Source organism: Cnephaeus nilssonii (genome assembly GCF_951640355.1).
Source record: "Cnephaeus nilssonii genome assembly, chromosome: 3".
NCBI classification, from domain to species: Eukaryota; Metazoa; Chordata; class Mammalia; order Chiroptera; family Vespertilionidae; genus Cnephaeus; species Cnephaeus nilssonii.
Genome location: NC_137074.1, coordinates 69,497,025 through 69,517,217, shown reverse-complemented (window position 1 = coordinate 69,517,217; position 20,193 = coordinate 69,497,025). Strand labels below are relative to the sequence as shown.

Here is a 20,193-nt window from a genome sequence, read left to right as displayed (position 1 = left end):
TCTGATAATTTTGCAAAGATTCTCCAGTCATCATGCACCCATCTTGGAGTTTGCTTGATTAAACTAAATATTTTTTATTGAGGGTAAAATAATGTTTTGGTCACTTGTCTAGGTACATTCATTTTGTAGCCTTGACAAGAAGTTAAACAAATACAAAAACGAAAGAAACTAGAAATTTGAAAATCAAATGATCAATATACACTGAGTGGCCAGATTATTATGATCTCTGAACGCATAATCTGGCCACTCAGTGTGTGTGTGTGTGTGTGTGTGTGTGTGTGTGTGTGTGTGTGTGTGTATTAGTGGCCCGGTGCATGAATTCGTGCATGGGTGGGGTCCGGCCAGCCTGACCAGGGGGAGGGGACTTGGGCAGTTGGCTGGCCTGCCTGCTGGTCGAACTCCTGGTTGAGGGGACAATGTGCATATTAGCCTTTTATTATATAGGATATACACTGAGTGGCCAGATTATTATGCGTTCAGAGATCATAATAATCTGGCCACTCAGTGTATTTCATTCATTGTTAACACAGCTAATATCAAAATAATGGTACAGCTTGTTATTCTTTGAGTCTAACCTGATAGCCATTCTTGTTTATCTGAAGCTGTCTAACATCCTACCTAATAAAACAGTAATATGCAAATTGACTGCACCTTCGCTACGCCCAAGCCACGCCCATCAGCCAAGCCACGCCCACAATCCAATCAGAGTATGCAAATAAACCCGACCAAGATGGCGGTTAATTTGCATACATAGGCACCCTGAGCTGACCCCTGTGACGGATTGCAGGGAGCTGGAGCCAGAGCGGACACCCAGCTCCCCGTTTTCGATGGATGGTGGGCGTGGCGGACACCCAGCTCCTCGCTCTGATTGGATGGTGGGCGTGGTGAGTGGACCCCCTGCTATCGAAAGCGGGGAGCTGGGTGTCCGCTCCGGCGGAGGCTTTTGGCCTGGTGCATGAGTGGACCCCTTGCAATCGATCCCAGGGAGCTGGGGGTTGCTTCGGCCTGGTACACCAGCGGACCCCCTGCGATTGATCACCTGGGCAGGGAGCTGGGGGTCTGCTTTCAGCCTGGGCAGGAGCAGACCCCCTGCGATTGATTGTAGGGAGCTTGGGGTCCGCTCCTGCCCAAGAGGCTTTCGGTCTGGGCAGGCCTGGGCAGGGGCTGAGCCGGTGATCAGAGGGAGCTGGAGAGGCCTGCCCAGGCCTAAAGCTTTGTCCAGAGGCTTTAGGCCTGGGCAGGGCCCAGCCCTCCATTGGTGTGAACTATAGAAGAAACTCCTTTTCTGACTGCACATTGCCTAAGCTTCCTGTATGCTACTGGTAATATTCTTAGTAACTTGGGTAATAAGAATCCAAAAAGGTGATCTAGGGTTTTTCGACCACACTTCTGGAGAAAAAAATGAAGGTCCGCTGCTGGAAGGCTAAGAAATGTCATATCCTGCCCTAGCTGGTTTGAGTCAGTGGATAATGCCTCAGCCTGCAGACAGCAGGGTCTGGGTTTGATTCTGATCAAAGGCATGTACCTAGGTTGCAGGCTCCTCCCTGGCCGAGGCCCAGATCAGGGCTCATGCAGGAGGCAACCAATCAAAGTGTTTCTCTCTGTCCCTTTCTCTTCCACATTCTCTAAAAGTCAATGGAAATATACCCTCAGGTGAGGATAAAAAATAAAGAAATCCATATCCTATGAAAGACATATCTTGAAAATGCCTAAAGAAAGTTGTCATTTTTTCTTGGTGAAGAAGGGACTGGAGTCCATGTTGATGAAAACACCTTGGTGGCTGCGGTGACTGGCAGTGGCTGCAGCAGTGGGGTGATGGGGCTGGTGCCTTTCCCTGACCAGCCCGGTTGCCTCCCACAAAGGGAGGCCAGACTGCGGCTTAGGTATGCTCCCTGTGGGGCGCAGGCCTAAGCCGTCAGTAGGACATCCCCTGAGGGCTCCCAGTATGTGAGAGGGAGTAGGTTGGGCTGAGGGACCCCCGACCCCCAATGCACAAATTTCGTGCACCGGGCCCCTAGTATGAGAAATAACAACTTCCAGAGTACTAGAATCACAGAACACCTGCTTTAGTACTTTAAAAGCTACCCATAATGAATGGCTGTTGCTGCTTTTCTAGCAGACATAATCTGATCACTAATAGTGAAAATATTGGTTTTAAGGAACTCTCATCACAAAATGCCTTGCCTTATTCCTAGAGAGTGTCCTGTTCATGTTTTTTTAAACCTTGAAGTTATTACTGCTCATATGTGGTCAAAACATATCACATCAACTTTAAGGAGATTTTTGAATGCTTTTGGTAAAAATCTAACAGAAGTGGTAACTAATGGTGTCCAATTTTGTGTTATTAACAGATCCATGAACTTTTTGAGTATATTTAGCTTAATGCTGACTTAGTAAATCCAGCTTTTAAAAATAGCTATCAGTCGAAACCGGTTTGGCTCAGTGGATAGAGCGTCGGCCTGCAGACTGAAAGGTCCCTGGTTCGATTCCGGTCAAGGGCATGTACCTTGGTTGCGGGCACATCCCCAGTGGGGGGTGTGCAAGAGGCAGCTGATCGATGTTTCTCTCTCATCGATGTTTCTAACTCTCTATCCCTCTCTCTTCCTCTCTGTGAAAAATCAATAAAAATATATTTTAAAAATAAAAAAAATAAAAATAGCTATCAAATTTTTACCAAGTTGTAGCTTCAAGATTGTTAATTGCATCATTGTTTGTAATAGCCAAACAAAAACAAAAACCACACCAAAACAAGACAAATGGAGACAATTTAAGTATTTATCACTAGTGGCCAGAGAATGATTTATTTTACAATGGCATATCATGCAGTTTAAAGGATATGGCTGATGTATATGTGCTGATATGAAAAATACAAAATGCCAAACTTGCAAACTAAGCTGTCGTTTGTGCAATGTGGGATATATTTGAAAAACTGTTTTTGTCTCAATTCTTAAGTATCATTATTACCATTCCTTTCTGTATAATACTATTTATCCAATGTAGATAATTGGAAGAAAAGTGAACTAATTTTGCTGAAAACTTTAAAAAATTAAATGATAATGATGGTGATGATAGGAACACATGTAGTGCTTACTGTGTGCTAGGTACTGTGCTATTGCATGTTTTAAACACCTGTTCATGACAACCCTATGAAACAAGTATGTTAATCCCCATTTTTCAGATGAGGGAACTGAGGCACAGTGGTGTTAATTTATACAAGGTTGCACAGCTATTGTGTGTCAAAGCAGGCTTATATATCCTTGCAGACTGATTCCAATGTTTCTATGCTTGTAACTACCAAAATTATACAACCTCTCAATTTATTTTTGGCATTGATGGGAACCTAAATGAGATATTTTATGTCATTTCTCTTTCATGTAGACAGGTGATTTATTGCTTGTACATGCTATGTAATATAAGGATGGTCTTATTTTTCTTCCTCAGAACAATGTGTTATATGTTCATTTAATTAGCCTTTTCATTTTAACTCATTTATCTAGTTAGGTAGTTCTCAACTGGGGGCAATTTTATCCCCCAGGGCACATTTGGCAATGTTTAGAGACATTTTTGGTTGCCACAATGGGGCTGAGAAGTGGGGGAGTTGCTACTGGCATCTACTGGGTAGAGGCCCGGCATGCCGCTAAACATTCGAAAACTGTGTAGGACAGCCCTTGCCAGCATGGCTCAGCTGGTTGGAGCATAGTCCCATACACCAAAAGGTAGTGGATTCGATTCCCAGTCCAGGCATTTGCCCTCGTTGTGGGAGTAATCCCTGGTTGGGGTGAGTTCGGGAGACAGCCAATCAATCTCTCTCTCTCTCTCTCTCTCTCTCTCTCTCTCTCTCTCCCTCCCTCTCTCCCCCTCTCCTCCTCTCCTCCTCCCTCTCCTCCTCCCCCTTCCCCTCCCTCTCCCTCTTCTCCTCCTCCTCCCTCTCCCCCTCCCCCTTCCCCTCCCTCTCCCTCTCCTTGTCCTTCCTGCTCTCCCTTCTCCCCTCTCCCCTTTCCTCTCTCTAAAGTCAATTAGAAAAATAAATAAAAACACCCTAACCAGTTTGGCTCAGCAGATAGAGTGTCAGCCTACCGACCGACCTGAGTTCCATTCGGGTCAAGGGCACTTCACCTTCTTTGCAGGCTCCTCCCTGGCCCCCAGGCCTGGTCAGGACTCATGCAGGAGGCAACCAATATTTCTGTATTTCCCTCTCCTACTTTCTCTAAAAATCAATGGAAAAATATCACTGGGTGAGGATTTTAAATACATACATACATATGTATAGGACAACTACCCATAACAAAGATTTATCGAGCCCAAAATGTCAGTAGTGCCAAGAAAGAAAATCTGATTTTATTGAGCATAAAAAAAGTTTTTAATAACTAAACTCCTGTCCTGCAAAATAGCAAGTGTCTTATTTTGTTTTCAAGCCAATAGCATTGAGAAAAGCAAATTGTGTTTCCCCCCTTCTTCCATTTTTGTTTCTTTTTACATTCAAATCAACACTTTTACTTGGCACTGTATAATCTGTAAGTACCAGAGCAGTCGAGGGTAACAGATTCATGGGACATCTTCCCACACATTAAAATGTAAACTTGTTGGCCAATCAAGACCTGTAAATTGGTCAGGGGATTTAAAAACAATGTACAAATGTTTTCAGAAGCCATTTAACAATATACAGGAGGCTTAAAATATTTGTGCTTTTTCACTTAGGAATTCTACTGAGTTTTTTTTTGAAAGTGGAATTAACACTTCATTTTTTTTGGTAATTCTTTATTGTTGAAAGTTTTACCTATGTCTCCTTTTTCTCCCATTGACCTCTTCCCGCCCACTCCCGCCCCTCAGCACATGCCCCCACCCTCCTATTGTCTGTGACCATTGGTCATGCTCATATGCATGGATACAAGTCCTTCTGTTGATCTCTTACCTCACCTCCCCACCCTCCCCTACCTTCTCTCTGAGGTTTGACAGTCTGTTCCTTGCTTCTGTGTCTCTGGATCTATTTTTGTTCATCAGTTTGTATTGTTGAGTATATTTCACAAATGAGTGAGTTCATGTGATATTTAACTTTCTCCAAGTGGCTTATTTTGCTTAGCATAATGCTTTCCAGGTCCACCCATACTGTTGCAAATTATAAGGAAATAACCATAAATATAGAGAAGGCCTATAGGCAGTGAGTTTATAAAAATGCTACTTATAATAAAACAATGAGAAACAATCTAAATGTCCAACTATAAGGAAATGGTCAAAGAAACCCTAATCAATCAATTAGAATTGGGTAACCATTAGAATAATTACCAGAAGTACAAAATAACAAGAAAAATGCTTTTGACATAATGTTCAGTGGTGAAAAAGGTATTGTAGAGTATTGTCTATTCAATATGATTACAAATTGGTCAAATATACCTATGCTTGAAAAGCAATTAAGTATTTTAAAATGTAAACAGTGATTTATGTTTAGATGATGAAATTGTGATCTTTGTTTTCTCTTAAAATTTTCAAAATTTTCTTTAATGATCATGTACTACTTATATATAGGGAGAAAGAATGTAATCCTCCTACATTTCCACTAAAAATACTACTTTTCTTACAGCTTTAAACAGCAGTAGTAGAAGTCAAACTGAAAGCATTGGAATAAGACTTTTGCAAAAGAACATTGTGCATCATGGATTCTCTTCCAGAAGAATTTTTTGTGAGGTAAGGGGTGGATTGACAAAAGCCAACTGCATTTTTTATATTCCAAAGACACACTTGTTTCTTCCATATAATCTTGGAAGGCTACTGTGAATGAGATACCTTTGTTTTTCAGGACAGTTTAGAAACTTTGAATAGTGGAGGATATACTAGTAAACTGGGTAAAATCTAATTTTAGAAAATTTATTTAAGGACCACACCCTGGCTGAAGAGCCAAGAATTGAAAAATATACCACAGCTTGTCATATTTGGGCATTTTCAATAAAGTAATATTATATATATCATTTAACAAGCACTTATATTGACTTACTCTTTGCCAGACATTGTTTTAAATGCTTTTACAAAATATATTAATAATAGGGTAATATGTAAATTGGTCAGGACGCCCTCACGCATAATGACCGATCAGCAAGCTGTGTGCACAGCAGGCGTGAGTGGGCGAGGACTTGCAGCATCTAGGACGGGGGCGGGGGGCGGCGGAGGCCTCTGTGCACCTGCACCGGGAGTTCGCAGGCGTGCAGAGAGGCCTCTGCATTGGTCCTACTGCAGCCCGGCCCAGGGGTTCACAGGCCTCCCCCGGGTCTGGCCTACCTCTTTTGGGCAATCCATGGAGGAGCCCTGGATGGGTGGGCAGGGCCTACCTCTTTCGGGCCATGGATCGTGGGGCTCCCACACTGTGACAGGGCACAGGCCAGGCTGGGGTCCCCCTACCCTGAGTGCACGAATTTTGTGTACCGGGCCACTAGTGTTAACATAGAAACCTTATAACAACTCTATGAGGTGGATGCTATTATTATTCTCTTTTATAAAAGGTAACTTAAGCATAACATAGAAGACTCCACTGAATGGTTTATTTGGGGCCAGGCCAAAAGTCCCTCCAATCAGGTATCAGTTTAGCCCACCTATACCTCTCCCTTATAATACTAAACAATAGGTTAGTATTGGAGATCTCCCTTCTATAGCTATCATATATGGTAAGCAATGTGCTCTATTTATTTTATAAGTATTTACTGATCTTCTTGATATTTAGGGAATAAAGTCTAAACAAAATTTGTGTATTTAGAATTATAATGTAGGAAGGTATATAAAAGTTTATTTTTAGGCAAAATGCATACATAAATGTTATATTAGAGATGCTGAGGTTATATATAGGAAGGAAAAATAATTACTGTCTGGGGTGAAGTGGGTTTTCACAAGGTACTGTTTGAATTGAACTTTAAAGACTAGGAAGCATTTTGATGGGTGTAGAAGCAGAGAAGATGGGAGGTAATTTGACTAAGGAAATGGTAAGAAAAAGTACTTAAGACAAATTCTTGGGGAGCATTTTGACTGTCCTCTTAAGGAGTTTAGCTTTATTTTGTGCAGAGACATTGTAAGAAGATAAATGAAATTTATCCTATATTTTGAAAAGACTACCTCTATTGATAGTGGAAAGAAATGGAATTTCAAGATACAACACCTTTAATCGCTTGGGAAGAAGCTGATGGAGGCTTGTAATACTAGGAATAGGAAATAATAAGAAAGGAGGGATTTATAAAACTAGAATAAACAGAATTCTATGACTGCTTAAATATGAGAAAAGGGATAAAAGAAGTAGAGATGGCTCACAGGTTCCTAATGACCAGAAGGAAATTATACCACTAACTAATATGGTACCACTATATTATACTAGAGGCCTGGTGCATGAAATTTGTGCACAGGGGGAGAGGGGTCCCCTCAGCCCAGCCTGCACGCTCTCTAATCAGGGACCCCTTAAGGCAGGGGTCCTCAAACTACGGCCCGTGGGCCACATGCGGTCCGCCGGGTGTTTTTGCCGCCACTGCCTGTCCTGCTTAGCAGCCGACTCGTCCCGGGCCCAAAGTGCGCATGTGTGGAATGTGCGCCGCACTCTCTGACTCCCCTCCTTTTCTCTGAGGGACAGTGAACTGGCCCCCTGTTTAAAAAGTTTGAGGACCCCTGCCTTAGGGGATGTCTGACTGCTGGCAGTCAGGCATCCTCGCAATCTGGGACCACTGGCTCCTAACCGCTCACCTGCCTGCCTGCCTGATTGCCCCTAACCCCTCTGCCTGCCTCTGCCTCTGGGCCTCTCTCCAGGCCTGATCTGCAGCTTCTGTGGCAGCTGCTGATCAGCCCTTGCCCCTCTCTCTCTCCAGGCCTCGCCAGCAACCGCAGTGGCTGTTGATTAGGCCCTGTCTCTGTCTCCAGGCCTCTCTCCAGGCCTGATATGCAGCCACCGAGCCAGTGGCAAGGTTGTTAGGCCTCCGCCTGGCTGGGCTGGAGGCTAACAACCTCGCTGCACTCGCCCCGCTTCGCCCCCCACCCTGCTGCCTGCTGCCCTGCCCCCTCCTCCTCCTGATGACTCGTTGTCCATTTGGTCATTTAGGACGTGATGGCCCCTCATCTTTTATAATGTAGATGTTATCCCAATACATTTAATAAAAATGGTCTGCAAATTATGCTTACACTGGAAGTGAACCACTTATCAATTTTATTTTAATCATCACTACTGGTATACCCTGTAGGTGTAAAATTTGGCTTCCACACTGTCAACATTTCTTGGGGGCCAGACTTTAGAGACTTCATAGATAGTTCTGAGGTCTTTGGCATTGCTCTGAAGTTACTGGCTTCCCAAGTCACCACTTGAGGTGGTGAATTTTTCTACATTGTCTTGGTATTTTTTTTGGTTAATTTTTATTCAGTTCCTCATTTGGCCTGTGATAATGGCCACATATTGTGGCTTTATAGCTTTCATAGGTTTTCTTGAAGGGGTAGGAATTTTTGGAAAGGCTCCTTCCCTTGAACTCCCTTAAAGATATCTTTTCACCCCCTTGGATGTCTTTAGTACCTGGAAGGACAACAGAGTGAGCACAGAAGGACTTTGGTTTGTGGGGAAATGGCTGGGATGTAAGGGAAAAAAAGTCTTCATGAGAAAAAGTATGGGTTGAGGATGGAATCTGCCAGGCAAGACCAGGGAGTCGTGGGGATATGCCACTAAAGAAGAGGAGGAGAAGTTTGGGTGTTGTCCTTTCATCCTGGACACTGGACCTGGTTAACAGGGCTTCTTCCTCTTTTACCTTCTTTTGGTGAATGGGGTTGGTTGTTACATAACTGTGCTAGGAGTTTGTGGTTTCCTGGTCATCTTCACCATGTCAAAATTTCCCAGGGCCCTACCCCAGGCCTCCTGAACATATGCTTTTCTCTAGGACAATGAGGGGCCACACCTCCTAGGCTTTAATTAATCAGGAAGCCTCTCCTCCAGCTAATGGTAGTCCTGGGAGAGAAATTTACACATCACAAAGCACCATCCTGACACTTCCATGGGGAGGGGTGAGGAGGCCAAGATGCTTTGGTAAGAGAAAGGGGGCATTTCTTTAGCACTCCTAAGCCTTCTCAAACTTATGGACCCCACGTTCAATTCTGATGGGTCACATGGTAGGGAGATGATGCTTCCTCCAAACGTTTCCCTAGGCCACCCATTTCAGTGTTCATTGTTCTTTCTCATCCTTCACCATTAGCTAGTTTTCATAAGATTTACCTAAAATCTTTTCAAGGTAATGTGACTGTCTCTGTGGAGATGTGAATCATCCTGCTTCCCTAGTACAGGTTGCTCTTATGCACCTTGAAAACCATTCACTTCTTGGCTACTACCAGAGAAAGTTTCCATCTCACCCCCTTTTCCACTGTCCACGTGGCTCTCCCCAGCTTTCTGTTTTCAAGGTTGAAATCATTGCCTTTAGGCTGTCTTTAATGAATAGAGTTGCTTATCTTAGCTTTGTTTAAAATCTTGGGTGTGATCATAGTAGGCAGAGTATCTAGATTTGGGGTTTAACAGTATAAGGTGAACGAGGCAGGAATTTAAACTCCTGAAATTGGGCTTCCTGTTTGTATGTTGAAAACTGCACCTCCCCCCACCCCACTTCCTGAGGGAACACGGGTAGTCAGACCCTTGGTCTGAGGATTGCAGACTCAGGCTCATAGAGGACAGGAGGCCCAGGTCCTGTCAAAATATGGATTAGAGGAAGGGCTAAAGGACCCTACGGAATCCATCTCCGCTCCTGTCATCAGGTTTGGAATTGCTGGGCTTGGTACCGGATGTGATGTACACTGACTTCCTATAGAGGACTCAGGGCAGTGAGGCCTTGATCTGAGGAGTCTGGCCTTGGGTCAACAGAGGGAGGATCCCAGGACCTGCCAGGGCTCAAGGTGAGGAACATGAAGGAGGAGGAAGGGACCCTGGACCCTAGAACAGAGTTATCCCACCCAGGGCGGGATGACGACAACAGGCGATTTCTGCATCCGGGTCTCAGAGACTCAGAGGCTTTGGTATAGGGAGTGGATCTCAGATACGCAGAGGACCGGCCCAAGTCCTGCCAGAGTTAAGGTGAGGACCCCAAGGAAACACTAAAGGGACTCTGGACGCCACAACAGAGGGGACCCCACCAATGCCCTCCCCCAGTGTAAGCTCTGGGAGTCCCCAGGGTGGGATGACAGGCAATTTTTGCATCTGGATCTCAGAGACTTGGGGGCTTTGGTATAGGGAGCGGGACCTCACATACACAGAGGACCGGCCCAAGTCCTGTCAGAGTCAACATTAGGATGTATCGACCCTGGATTGCATAACAGAGGGGACCCCACTACCCTTGCTGTCAGCCCTGGGAGTCCCCAGGGCGAAATGACCACACGCAGTGTTTCCTGACTTCCACAAATGGGTCTGAGAGATCCTGGGAACATGGTATCAGGAAAAGGGCCTCTGGTCCACAGAGGGGAGGGCCCAGGTCCTCCTGGAGGCAACCAAGGAGGCAGCGGCGAGGTCATTAGGCTTCCGTCCGGCCTGGACCAGAGGCTAACGACCTTGCCCCGGGCTCCTCCCCCCCCCCCGCCCCCACCTGGTGTTTGGTCGTCCCTCCAGTCATTTTGGATGCGATGGACCCTGGCTCTTTATGTATATAGATTATATTGATTATACCGCTAATTAATATGGGAATCTCAAAAAGAGACAGGTTTAATGTGTGTTTGTGTGAGAAGCAAAGAGAGGACAGATAATGAGCTCAGTTTTGGATGTAACTTAACATGCTGTTAAGATATTCTTACAGAAGCTGTACAGTAGATAGTTGGAAATACTAGTAAATAGGTTTTTCTTTTTCATGTCATTTTAAAGAGCACTGAGAATCATATTGTGAAACATTGTTTCTGTGTAAGAATCATTTTTTGTTGAAACTTTCATTGTGTGAATAATGCTATACTTTTTATCTGTCCCACTTTCCCCTAAAAAAGAAAATCAGTTTGCACAATGTAGATGATAAAGAATTTTCTGTCAAATGAGTACATAAATGTGAAGTAAAATGGGGTAATATTTATAAAGTACAGTTCTGAGTAAATCAATTGATAGAAGTTTCTCACCTCAGTTTTATCTCTGCAAGTATATAAAATTAAGATCATATAAATCACATATGACTGTGTTACGGTTCTTATATTTTGAGTCCCGTGTCATGCTTCTGTATGTAGGCAAAGGTATTTCATAAATAAAATTTTAATTTTAGTATATAATACTGCATATGTTCAGATTTCAGGCCAATGTCAAAAGCAAAACTTGTCAAATTATTCCTTTTACAAAAATAGTTGACAATTATATAAATATTATATTCTGCCTGAATTTTAAAAAATCATTTTGGAAAACTGGACAATTGTAAGGCTAGGAACCTGAAACAAAAAGTAAAATGATCTGTCTAATAGATCCTTCCTAAACCTTTATTATCTTCATAAAGACATACGTATGTACTTACATAAAACAAAACATCAACCTTTTCAAGAACCTTTTTTCTTTACATTGAAACAGTGCTATAAGCTAATCCTCACCCCCCCGCCATTATTTTGCTCTACTATGTGTCTGTTTGAAGATGGAGTTTCCTTTATATCAGTTTTATATTCTCTCTACCACATACAGTTAGGACATGGCATAATTTCTTTGAGTCCCTAAAGAGATAGGGCACCTACCTCCTTTTATCAGTCTTTGATAACACAATTTTACACTTCTGAAACTTTCAGACAAAATTTCACTTGTTAGAGTTTTTACTACTAAATTTAATTATGTTCTTTATAAGGAGATACCCTGAGTACACCTTTCTTTTTTATTTAAAATAGGCATCTTCCTGTGGAGGAGGAGACTAAGGAAGAAACTGAGAATAAGGTAGAAAAGTTAACTGATCAACTGGTAAGAGAAAATTTAAATTTCATTAATTGTTAATTAATTAGTATTGACTAAAGCAGGTAGTGTAATGTTAACTCTAATTAATTTAATTATTTTAAAAATAATTAATTTTCACTTTTGTATTTTAATAAGTAAGATTATGCTCTTAATTAAGTCTTGCTTTGATAATTGATATCTGGGTCTCAAAGTTATCATTCTGTGCACCAATCTTCGCTATAAGTTAAAATTAATAGATAATTGAGTTGACTTGCCCAGAAACATTTTAACAGTTGGTTTTAAGAAATCTCTTATTTGTCTTTAAAGGCAAAATTCAATCAAAATGAAAACAATATACATACAAAGAAATCACACACATATACCGAATTTTATTTAGTAAGAAATTCACTGAGTTGTTTCTGAAGTTAATTCTCTTCCCTGTTTTTATCATCTCTCTCTCTCTCTCTCTCTCTCTCTATATATATATATATATATATATACATATATATATATATATATATATATATATATATATATATATATATATTGATTTCAGAGAAGGGAGAGGGAGAGAGAAACATCAATGATGAGAGAGACTCATTGATTGGCTGCCTCCTACACGGGGCCCTACTGGGGATCAAGCCTGAAACCTGGGCATGTGCCCTGACCTGGAAGTGTGACCTGGTTCATAGGTTGATCCTTAACCATTGACCAATACCAGTTGGGCTGTTTTTATCATCTTTACTGTTAGAAAGTCAAGTACTCAATGAATGAAAATAAATTATATATTAGTATAAGGCTTTTATTGTTAATGATAATATACTTTATGATTGACTATATATGAATATCACATGTTTATATTCAATGAAATTTGGATGAACAGGTTTAATATAATGATTGGTATCCATTTAAAAAGTTTGTAAAGGCCCTAGCTGGTTTGGCTCAATGGATAGAGCATCAGCTTTTGGACCAAAGGGCCCCGGGGTTCCATTCCGGTCAAGGGCATGTACCTTGGTTGCAGGCTCCTCCTTTGCCCAAGCCCTGGTTGGGGCTTGTGCAGGAAGCAACCAATGGATGTGTTTCTCTCACATCAGCGTTTCTCTGTCTTTCCCTCTCTCCCTACAAATCAATGGAAAAATATCCTCGGGGGAGGATTAATAACAATAGCAAAAGTTTGTAAAGGCTATTCAGTAACTTATGAAAGAATACACATAAACATAAAATAACCATAGTATTTACTTGTGTGAGGTTATTACCATAACAGATTTTGCACAGTATACACAACATATGCTAATGTACACAGGGATGCACATTTGAACCAGGGGAACTAGATTCAGAAGACATTTCAAGGTCCGGGTATGAGATATAGAGGCAAGGGAGATGGAAACTGACTTGCATTTGATTTAGATGCCAAGTCAGTTTTTAAAAAGTGGATTGAGCATCAAATATTTTGACAAATAACTTAAAATTGTATTTATTATAAGATATATTTAACAAGCATGATGGTTATAGTATTTTCTGTCAAAAAGAATTTATGTGTATCAGTTTGATAATTAGTGTTAGATGATTCTCTGGTGATTTTTGATGGCAGAATTGACCTTTAGTTTGAAATATATACACTACTGAGAGTGATCTTTTTTTGCTGTTGTTAATCCTCACCTACGGATATTTTTCCCATTGATTTTTGGAGAGAGTGGAAGGGAGGGATGGAGGAAGAGAGAGAGGATAGAAGAGGGAGAGAGAGAGAAACATCAATGTGAGAGAGACATATTGATTGGCTGCCTCCAGCATGTGCCCCTACCAGGGACCGGGGATGGAACCTGCAACCCAGGTATGTGCCCTTGACCAGGAATCAAACCTGAGACCCTTCAGTATATGGGCAGACACTCTAACCACTGAACAACACCGGCCAGGGTGACAGTGGTCATTCTTTTCTTTTTTAATATATATTTTTATTGCCTTTTTACAGAGAGGAGGGGAGAGGAATAGAGACATTGATGAGAGAGAAACATCGATCAGCTGCCTCCTGCACACCCCCTACTGGGGATGCGCCTGCAACCAAGGTACATGCCTTTGACTGGAATCGAACCCCGGGCTCCCCCAGTCCATAGGCCGACGCTCTATCCACAGAGCCAAACCAGTATAAGCGCTTGTCTAGTTTATGGAAGTTCTTTTTTTTTACCTTTTGAGAAATTTTAAACCAACAGAAAAGTTGCAAGAATAGTAAGAATAGCACAACATACACTTATATACCCTTTAGAAAATTTATGACGTTTTCCTGCATTTTTGGATATAATTTTTATGTAATGAAGTACTATAAAAAGTAAGGTGTATTTGTTGGGTATTGTTGGAGATGGAGGAATCTTAATTTAAGACTCAAATCCAGCCCAGCTAGCATGATTCTGTGGTTGAGCGTCGACCTATGAACCAGGAGGTCACGATTTGATTCTTGGTCAGGGCACATGCCTGGTTGTGGGTTCAATCTCCAGTGTGGGGGCGTACAGGATTCTCTTTCATCGTTGATGTTAATCTCTCTCTCTCCTTTTCCCTTCCTCTCTGAAATAATAATAATAATAATAATAATAATAATAATAATAAGACTCCTCAAACCCAGAAGTGGAGAGTAGGCAGATAGTTCTGAATTGACTTTATTGGTTCCTAGTTACAGTCAGAGTAACTCCATGGAAGGGCATTTTCAGTGACTCCAGCCCTTTATGGCCTCTGCAGTAAGAAGCTGTTCTGATATTCAGAGATCAGTAGCAACATACTCATATTTCCAAAGTTTCAGCAGGGTATAGAAGCTATGATATCTTGTTAAGGTTTGAAGGAAGGCCATCATCCATCTGTTCCAGGCCCTTTATCCATTTCTGTTGCCCACCCATTCCTCACAACTAATGTAAAAACCATTCTTAGAAATAGTTTTCATATTATTATGTAGACTAATCTATGTAATATTTTAAACTCAGCATTTTTATGCTTTATTTTTTTTTAATTTTTTATTGAGGTATTATATGTGCATGCTTTGTATTTCTCAAGAAAAACTATTTTTTAAGTCGTAACTCATACTTACGCCTAAAATTGTTCATGTTTCCTATACCATCACCCTATTTAAAAAAGGTGTCATTTATCCTTCTCTTTGAATTTCTACTTTGTTTATAACTTTCAAATGAATTTATAATGACATTCCTCATAAGAAAGCTTCTTGAGTTTTGGTCTTAAACTTCCTATAATATTGTAAGTTCCTTGAGAGCAGAAGAATGTCTTACTCTTATTTGGGTTTTCTGTAGTCTATCATAGTGATTTGCTCTTCTTAAAAATAGTTTGGTTTTAATATTAGCCAAATATAATTGTGTAAATTTTTAATAATGTCTTCTAGGATAAACAGGAAAAGGACATACCTTCTAATCTTATGCCTGTTAATCTACTATTAGAGGTGAAGAAGTTATTGAGTACAATTAATAATCTACCAAAAGGTGTGGTCCCTTACATTAAGAAGTTTGTAGAAGAAAATTTTTCTTTCCAAACTATGCAGGTAAGATAATTTGTTCATTGGGGCAGAAGTGTAGCCCTCTGTATGTAACTATCTAGGAAAACACTTTATGTTCCTTTACTCTCATACTGCCTCCATACTCACAGCATTTCTGACAGTAGATATGAGGGTTTATTTCCACACTGATCAATTCTCCAAGGCTAGCTGGGTGTCTTACAAGTCATTTCAATTCTGATACCATCTACCTGGAGTTAGTATGAGATCCCACAGGTTAAGGTCCCAGTACCACAATGTTGCCCCCAATTCAGATGTCATTCGCCAGTCCTAGGTTGTCCTCAGTACTTCTGACCCACTGGCTATAAATTGGAGTACTAACAACCACCTCTTGATTGGAATGACTTGCTAGAACAGTCCACAGGACTTGGGAAACACTTATGTTTACTATTTTATTACACAGTATAGTTCATGATAAAGGATACAGATGTACATCCAGGTCAAGGTATGGAAGGGTCCTGAGTGCAGGAGCTTCTGTTCTAGGGGAGTCTGGGTGTACCCTTCTCCTGGCACGTGTTCATGTTCACCAGACTGGAAGCTCTCCAAACCCCTTACTTTTTAGGATTTTTTATGGATGCTTCATTATGTAGGCGTCATCAATTAATAATTCAAATTTCAGTTCCTCTCCCAATGGGGCTAAAAGTTCCAAGCTTTTATTCTTGGCTTGATTTTTATGGTGACTAACCCTTATCTGGGAGCCTACCAAGAGTTACTTCATTAGAACAAAATACACTTCTTTCACTTAAGAAATTCCAAGTATTTTAGCTGCTCTCAAAGACCAAATATAAGCAGGTACTTGGGGCAGAGAGCAATATATGTGCCTTTTCTTTTAATAGTAACTCTTTTGTGTATCACAATAGTATAGCTAAAGTCTTGAAGTCTCCATCTTATTGCTTGTGAAGGGCTTAATGTCAACCTTGACTCTAGACTTTTATTAATTAAATAGAGTTAGTTGGTGGTAGCCTTTCAAGAATAATGGTAGGAATGTTGGTTAGTAGTTTGTAAGCTGTTGATTATAAGGTCTAGTATTTATTCTAGTTTTATTAATAACCCATAATATGGCACTCGGATAGAGGAGTGCAGTTGGTTTTCCTAATTTTTAAAACGCTGACAAATTTTTCAAAAATGTAAAATAAAAATAATGTCCAAAACTTTTAGATTCATGAGTAAAATAAATATTCTAGAGAATATATTATAGATTTCTATCTTGCAGATCATTTTTCTAGATAATAAGTTGTGAAATTTTCAGTACAAGATGGGTATCAATTTTTAAATTAATGGAGTTTTCCAAAGTTAAAGAGAATTATCTACTTTTTGTAGCAGCTAATTGGTGGGAAGGGAGCAAAACACCATAGGTGTCTTGAAAAGGTCACATTTGCCTTTTCTGTGAAAAAATATATCATTCATTATTTCCACAAGACAATTTAATACTATTATGATTAAAAAATCAAAAAAACTCTGAAAATATCTAAAGACTACATATAATTATAACCTTAACTTAGGTAATTTACCACAGTATATATTCTGGTTTGAAATTGATGGAAAAATGCCACTATTTTCCTCTTATCTTCTGGAAATCACCCAGAAGCAATAATGAGAAATAGAACCCGGTATCCTTTACATATGCAAACAATAGCCAATTAAAGGTAAAAATGAAAGAAAAATACTTACTTATAATGGCAACAAAAAGGTAAAATACTTAGGGAAACATCTAAGGGATATACACTGAGTGGCCAGATTATTATGATCCCTGAATGCATAATAATCTGGCCACTCAGTGTGTGTGTGTGTATATAAATATATATATATATACACACACACACACACATATATGAGGCCTGGAGCATGAATTCGTGCATGGGTGGGGTCCGGCCAGCCTGGCCAAGGGGAGGGGACATGGGCAGTTGGCCGGCCTGCCTGCTGGTCAAACTCCTGGTCAAGGGGACAATTTGCATATTAGTCTTTTTTATATAGGATATACACTGAAGGGCCAGATTATTATGCATTCAGAGATCATAATAATCTGGCCACTCAGTATATAAGATTATAAACTAGAATTTCTCAAAGATTTTCCTAAGTCACCTACCAGAGGCTGTCTGAACACCATAGTAGTCCTAAAGGATATAAATCTCTGGGGGTAGGTTTGGGAATGTCCATTTTAGCAAGCAAGTACCCCCCCCACACACACACTGATTTTCTTCACTTTAAGTTTAGAAATCAATACTCTATTAAACAATAAATTAAAATCTCTAAAACTCCATTGAAAGTAAGAAAAGAAGACCCTATTGGAAAGCAGTACATTTTGGAAAATAATATAGATAAAGCTGTCAATTTTCCTGAAATTAAAATGTGCAAATATCATATAAATCAAAAATGATAAAATGATGTTTTGTTATTACTAAAAGCTAATCCTAAAGTTCAAATGGGAAATAAAAGGAAGAATAGCCAAGAAAATTAAGAAAGAAAAGTGTAGTCGAAAAAGGCTTGGAATTTGCCCACTTAGATGTTAAAACTTATTATGGAGCTCTAGTAACTAAAATATTGTTACTTGCTCTTGACTCTAGACAAATCTAGAAAATAGAAGATAAATTTCAAAAATATACCCATATATATATATATAGAACTTTTATGTATGATAAGGTGAACAAAAATTGATAATGCTAAAGGGGAAATAGATAATTCTACAATCCTAGTGGGATTTAACATAATTCTCTGAATAACTGATAGAGCACGGACACAAAATTAGTAGAGCTGAAGCAAACTTGATCTCACTGACGTGTTTATATATGTGTGTGTGTATATAATATATACTGACATACATACTACATATACTAGTAAACACTGCACCTCACAGTGGCAGAATACTGTATATGTTCTTTTTAAGTGCACACAGAACATTTATAAAAATTGACCATGTGCTAAGTCACAAAGCAAGTCTAATCAGATTCCAAAGAATTAAAACATACAGAGCATGTTCTCTAACTATTGTACAATTATTTTAGAATCAATAACAAAGATAAACTAGAAAGTCATATTCTTAAGTTAAAATATACTAGAGGCCTGGTGCATGAATTCGTGCATGGGTGGGGTCTGGGCTGCTCACCCCAATGGGGCCTATCAGGCTGGGCCAGAGGGGGAGAGAGGCCATAGGAGGTTGGCCGGCGGGCCCCATCCCTGATGGGGTGTTGGGGGACAAGAGGGGGGGGCAGCCATGAGGAGGGTCCATGGGCAGTTGGCCGGCTGGCCTCACCCCTGATCGAGGTTGGGCCCCACCCCTGATTGAGGTTGAGGGGCCGTGGGTGGTTGACCGGCTGTCCCTGACCCTGATCTGGGGTGTTGGGGGCCACTTGGGGGTGGGGCCAGCTGGGGGGAAGGGTTGCAGGCTATTGGCCTGCTGGCCCCACCCCCGATTGGAGGGAGCCGATCAGGGCCTGGATCAGGCTGGTTGGCTGCTGCAGTGCACATCATAGCCACTGGTTGTTCTAGTTGTTCTGCTGTTCTGGTCACTGGGATTTTATCTATAACTAGAGGCCCGGTGCACGAAATTCATGCACGGCGGGGAAGGTCTCCTCAGCTCAGCCTGCACCCTCTCCAATCCAGGATCCCTCAGGGGATGTCCGACTGCTGGTTTAGGATGGGGCCTAAACCAGCAGTCGGACAACCCTCTCACAATCCTGGACTGCTGGCTTCTAACCGCTCACCTGCCTGCCTGCTTGATCACCCCCACTGGCCTGGTTGCCCCCAATTGCTCCCCCTGCTGGCTGGTCACCCCAGGCAGCCTGCTGCTCGGTCGTTTGGTCACCCCTCACTAACCCCTCCGCCGGCCAGGTTGCCCCATGCAGCCTACTGCTTGGTTGTTTGGTCGCCCTTCACTAACACCCCTAATGGCCAGGTTGCCCCACACAGCCTGTTGCTCAGTCGTTTGGTCGCCCCCACTAACCCCCCTGGCGGCCTGGTCACCCCATGCAGCCTGCTGCTTGGTTGTTTGGTCGCCCCGCACTATACCCCCTGGCGGCCTGGTCACCCCATGCAGCCTGCTGCTCGGTCTTTTGGTCACCCCTCACTAACACCCCTGCCGGCATGGTCACCCCATGCAGCCTGTTCCTCAGTTTGGTCATTTTGATTGCGACGGTCACTTAGGCTTTTATATAGATAGATAATAAAAGCATAATATGCAAATAGACCTAACAGCTAAACAGGGGAACGACCATCCGGATGACCTTCCAGACGAAGCCGGGGGGACAAGGCAGCCGGAGCTGCAAGGGCCGAGCCCCTTGCACGAATTCCGTACTATATACCTCTAACCTAGGTAACCTAAGGGTCAAAGAAGACATCATAATGAAAATTACATAAATGTTTAAACTGAAAAAATTATATATATTAAAATGTTATTAAGTAAAAACTGTGCTTCCAGGAATATTTATAACTTGAAATGCATATGTTAGAATAAAAAGCAAGGTTGAATACCAATAATCTAAATAAAAAGTTCAAGAGGTTAATGGAAGAACAGCAAATTAAAAACAAAGTCTAAAGAAGGAATAAAAATAGCTAAAACTGATAAAATAGAATAAAGCACGTAATAAAGAAGGTCAGCAAAGCCAAAACTTGTTCTTTTGAAAAGACCAATAATATTGATAAATGCCTAGTAAGAATGTTCAAAGAAAAAGTAAAAAGGCAAGAAAATAACCAAATCATTAATGTGAATATGAAGACAATATAGATTCCATAGTGATCTAAAAGATCATAGAGAATTCTGCAACTTGCAGTGGCTGCCTGGATTGGTTTA

At 41.2% G+C, this 20,193-nt stretch overlaps 1 protein-coding gene across 5 annotated transcripts in view; it reads left to right on the top strand.

Annotated features, from left to right (window-relative positions):
* The window catches only part of DZIP3 (DAZ interacting zinc finger protein 3), a 136,633-nt gene that overhangs the window by 5,923 nt on the left and 110,517 nt on the right, over positions 1-20,193 (top strand). For all 5 annotated transcript variants that reach the window (XM_079766465.1, XM_079766464.1, XM_079766463.1 and 2 more), the window contains exons 2-4: positions 5,579-5,682; positions 11,821-11,890; positions 15,240-15,395. In XM_079766465.1, the coding sequence (XP_079622591.1) occupies positions 5,651-5,682; positions 11,821-11,890; positions 15,240-15,395 (258 nt within the window). In that variant the 5' untranslated portion in view covers positions 5,579-5,650. The remainder of the gene's footprint in view (positions 1-5,578; positions 5,683-11,820; positions 11,891-15,239; positions 15,396-20,193) is intronic.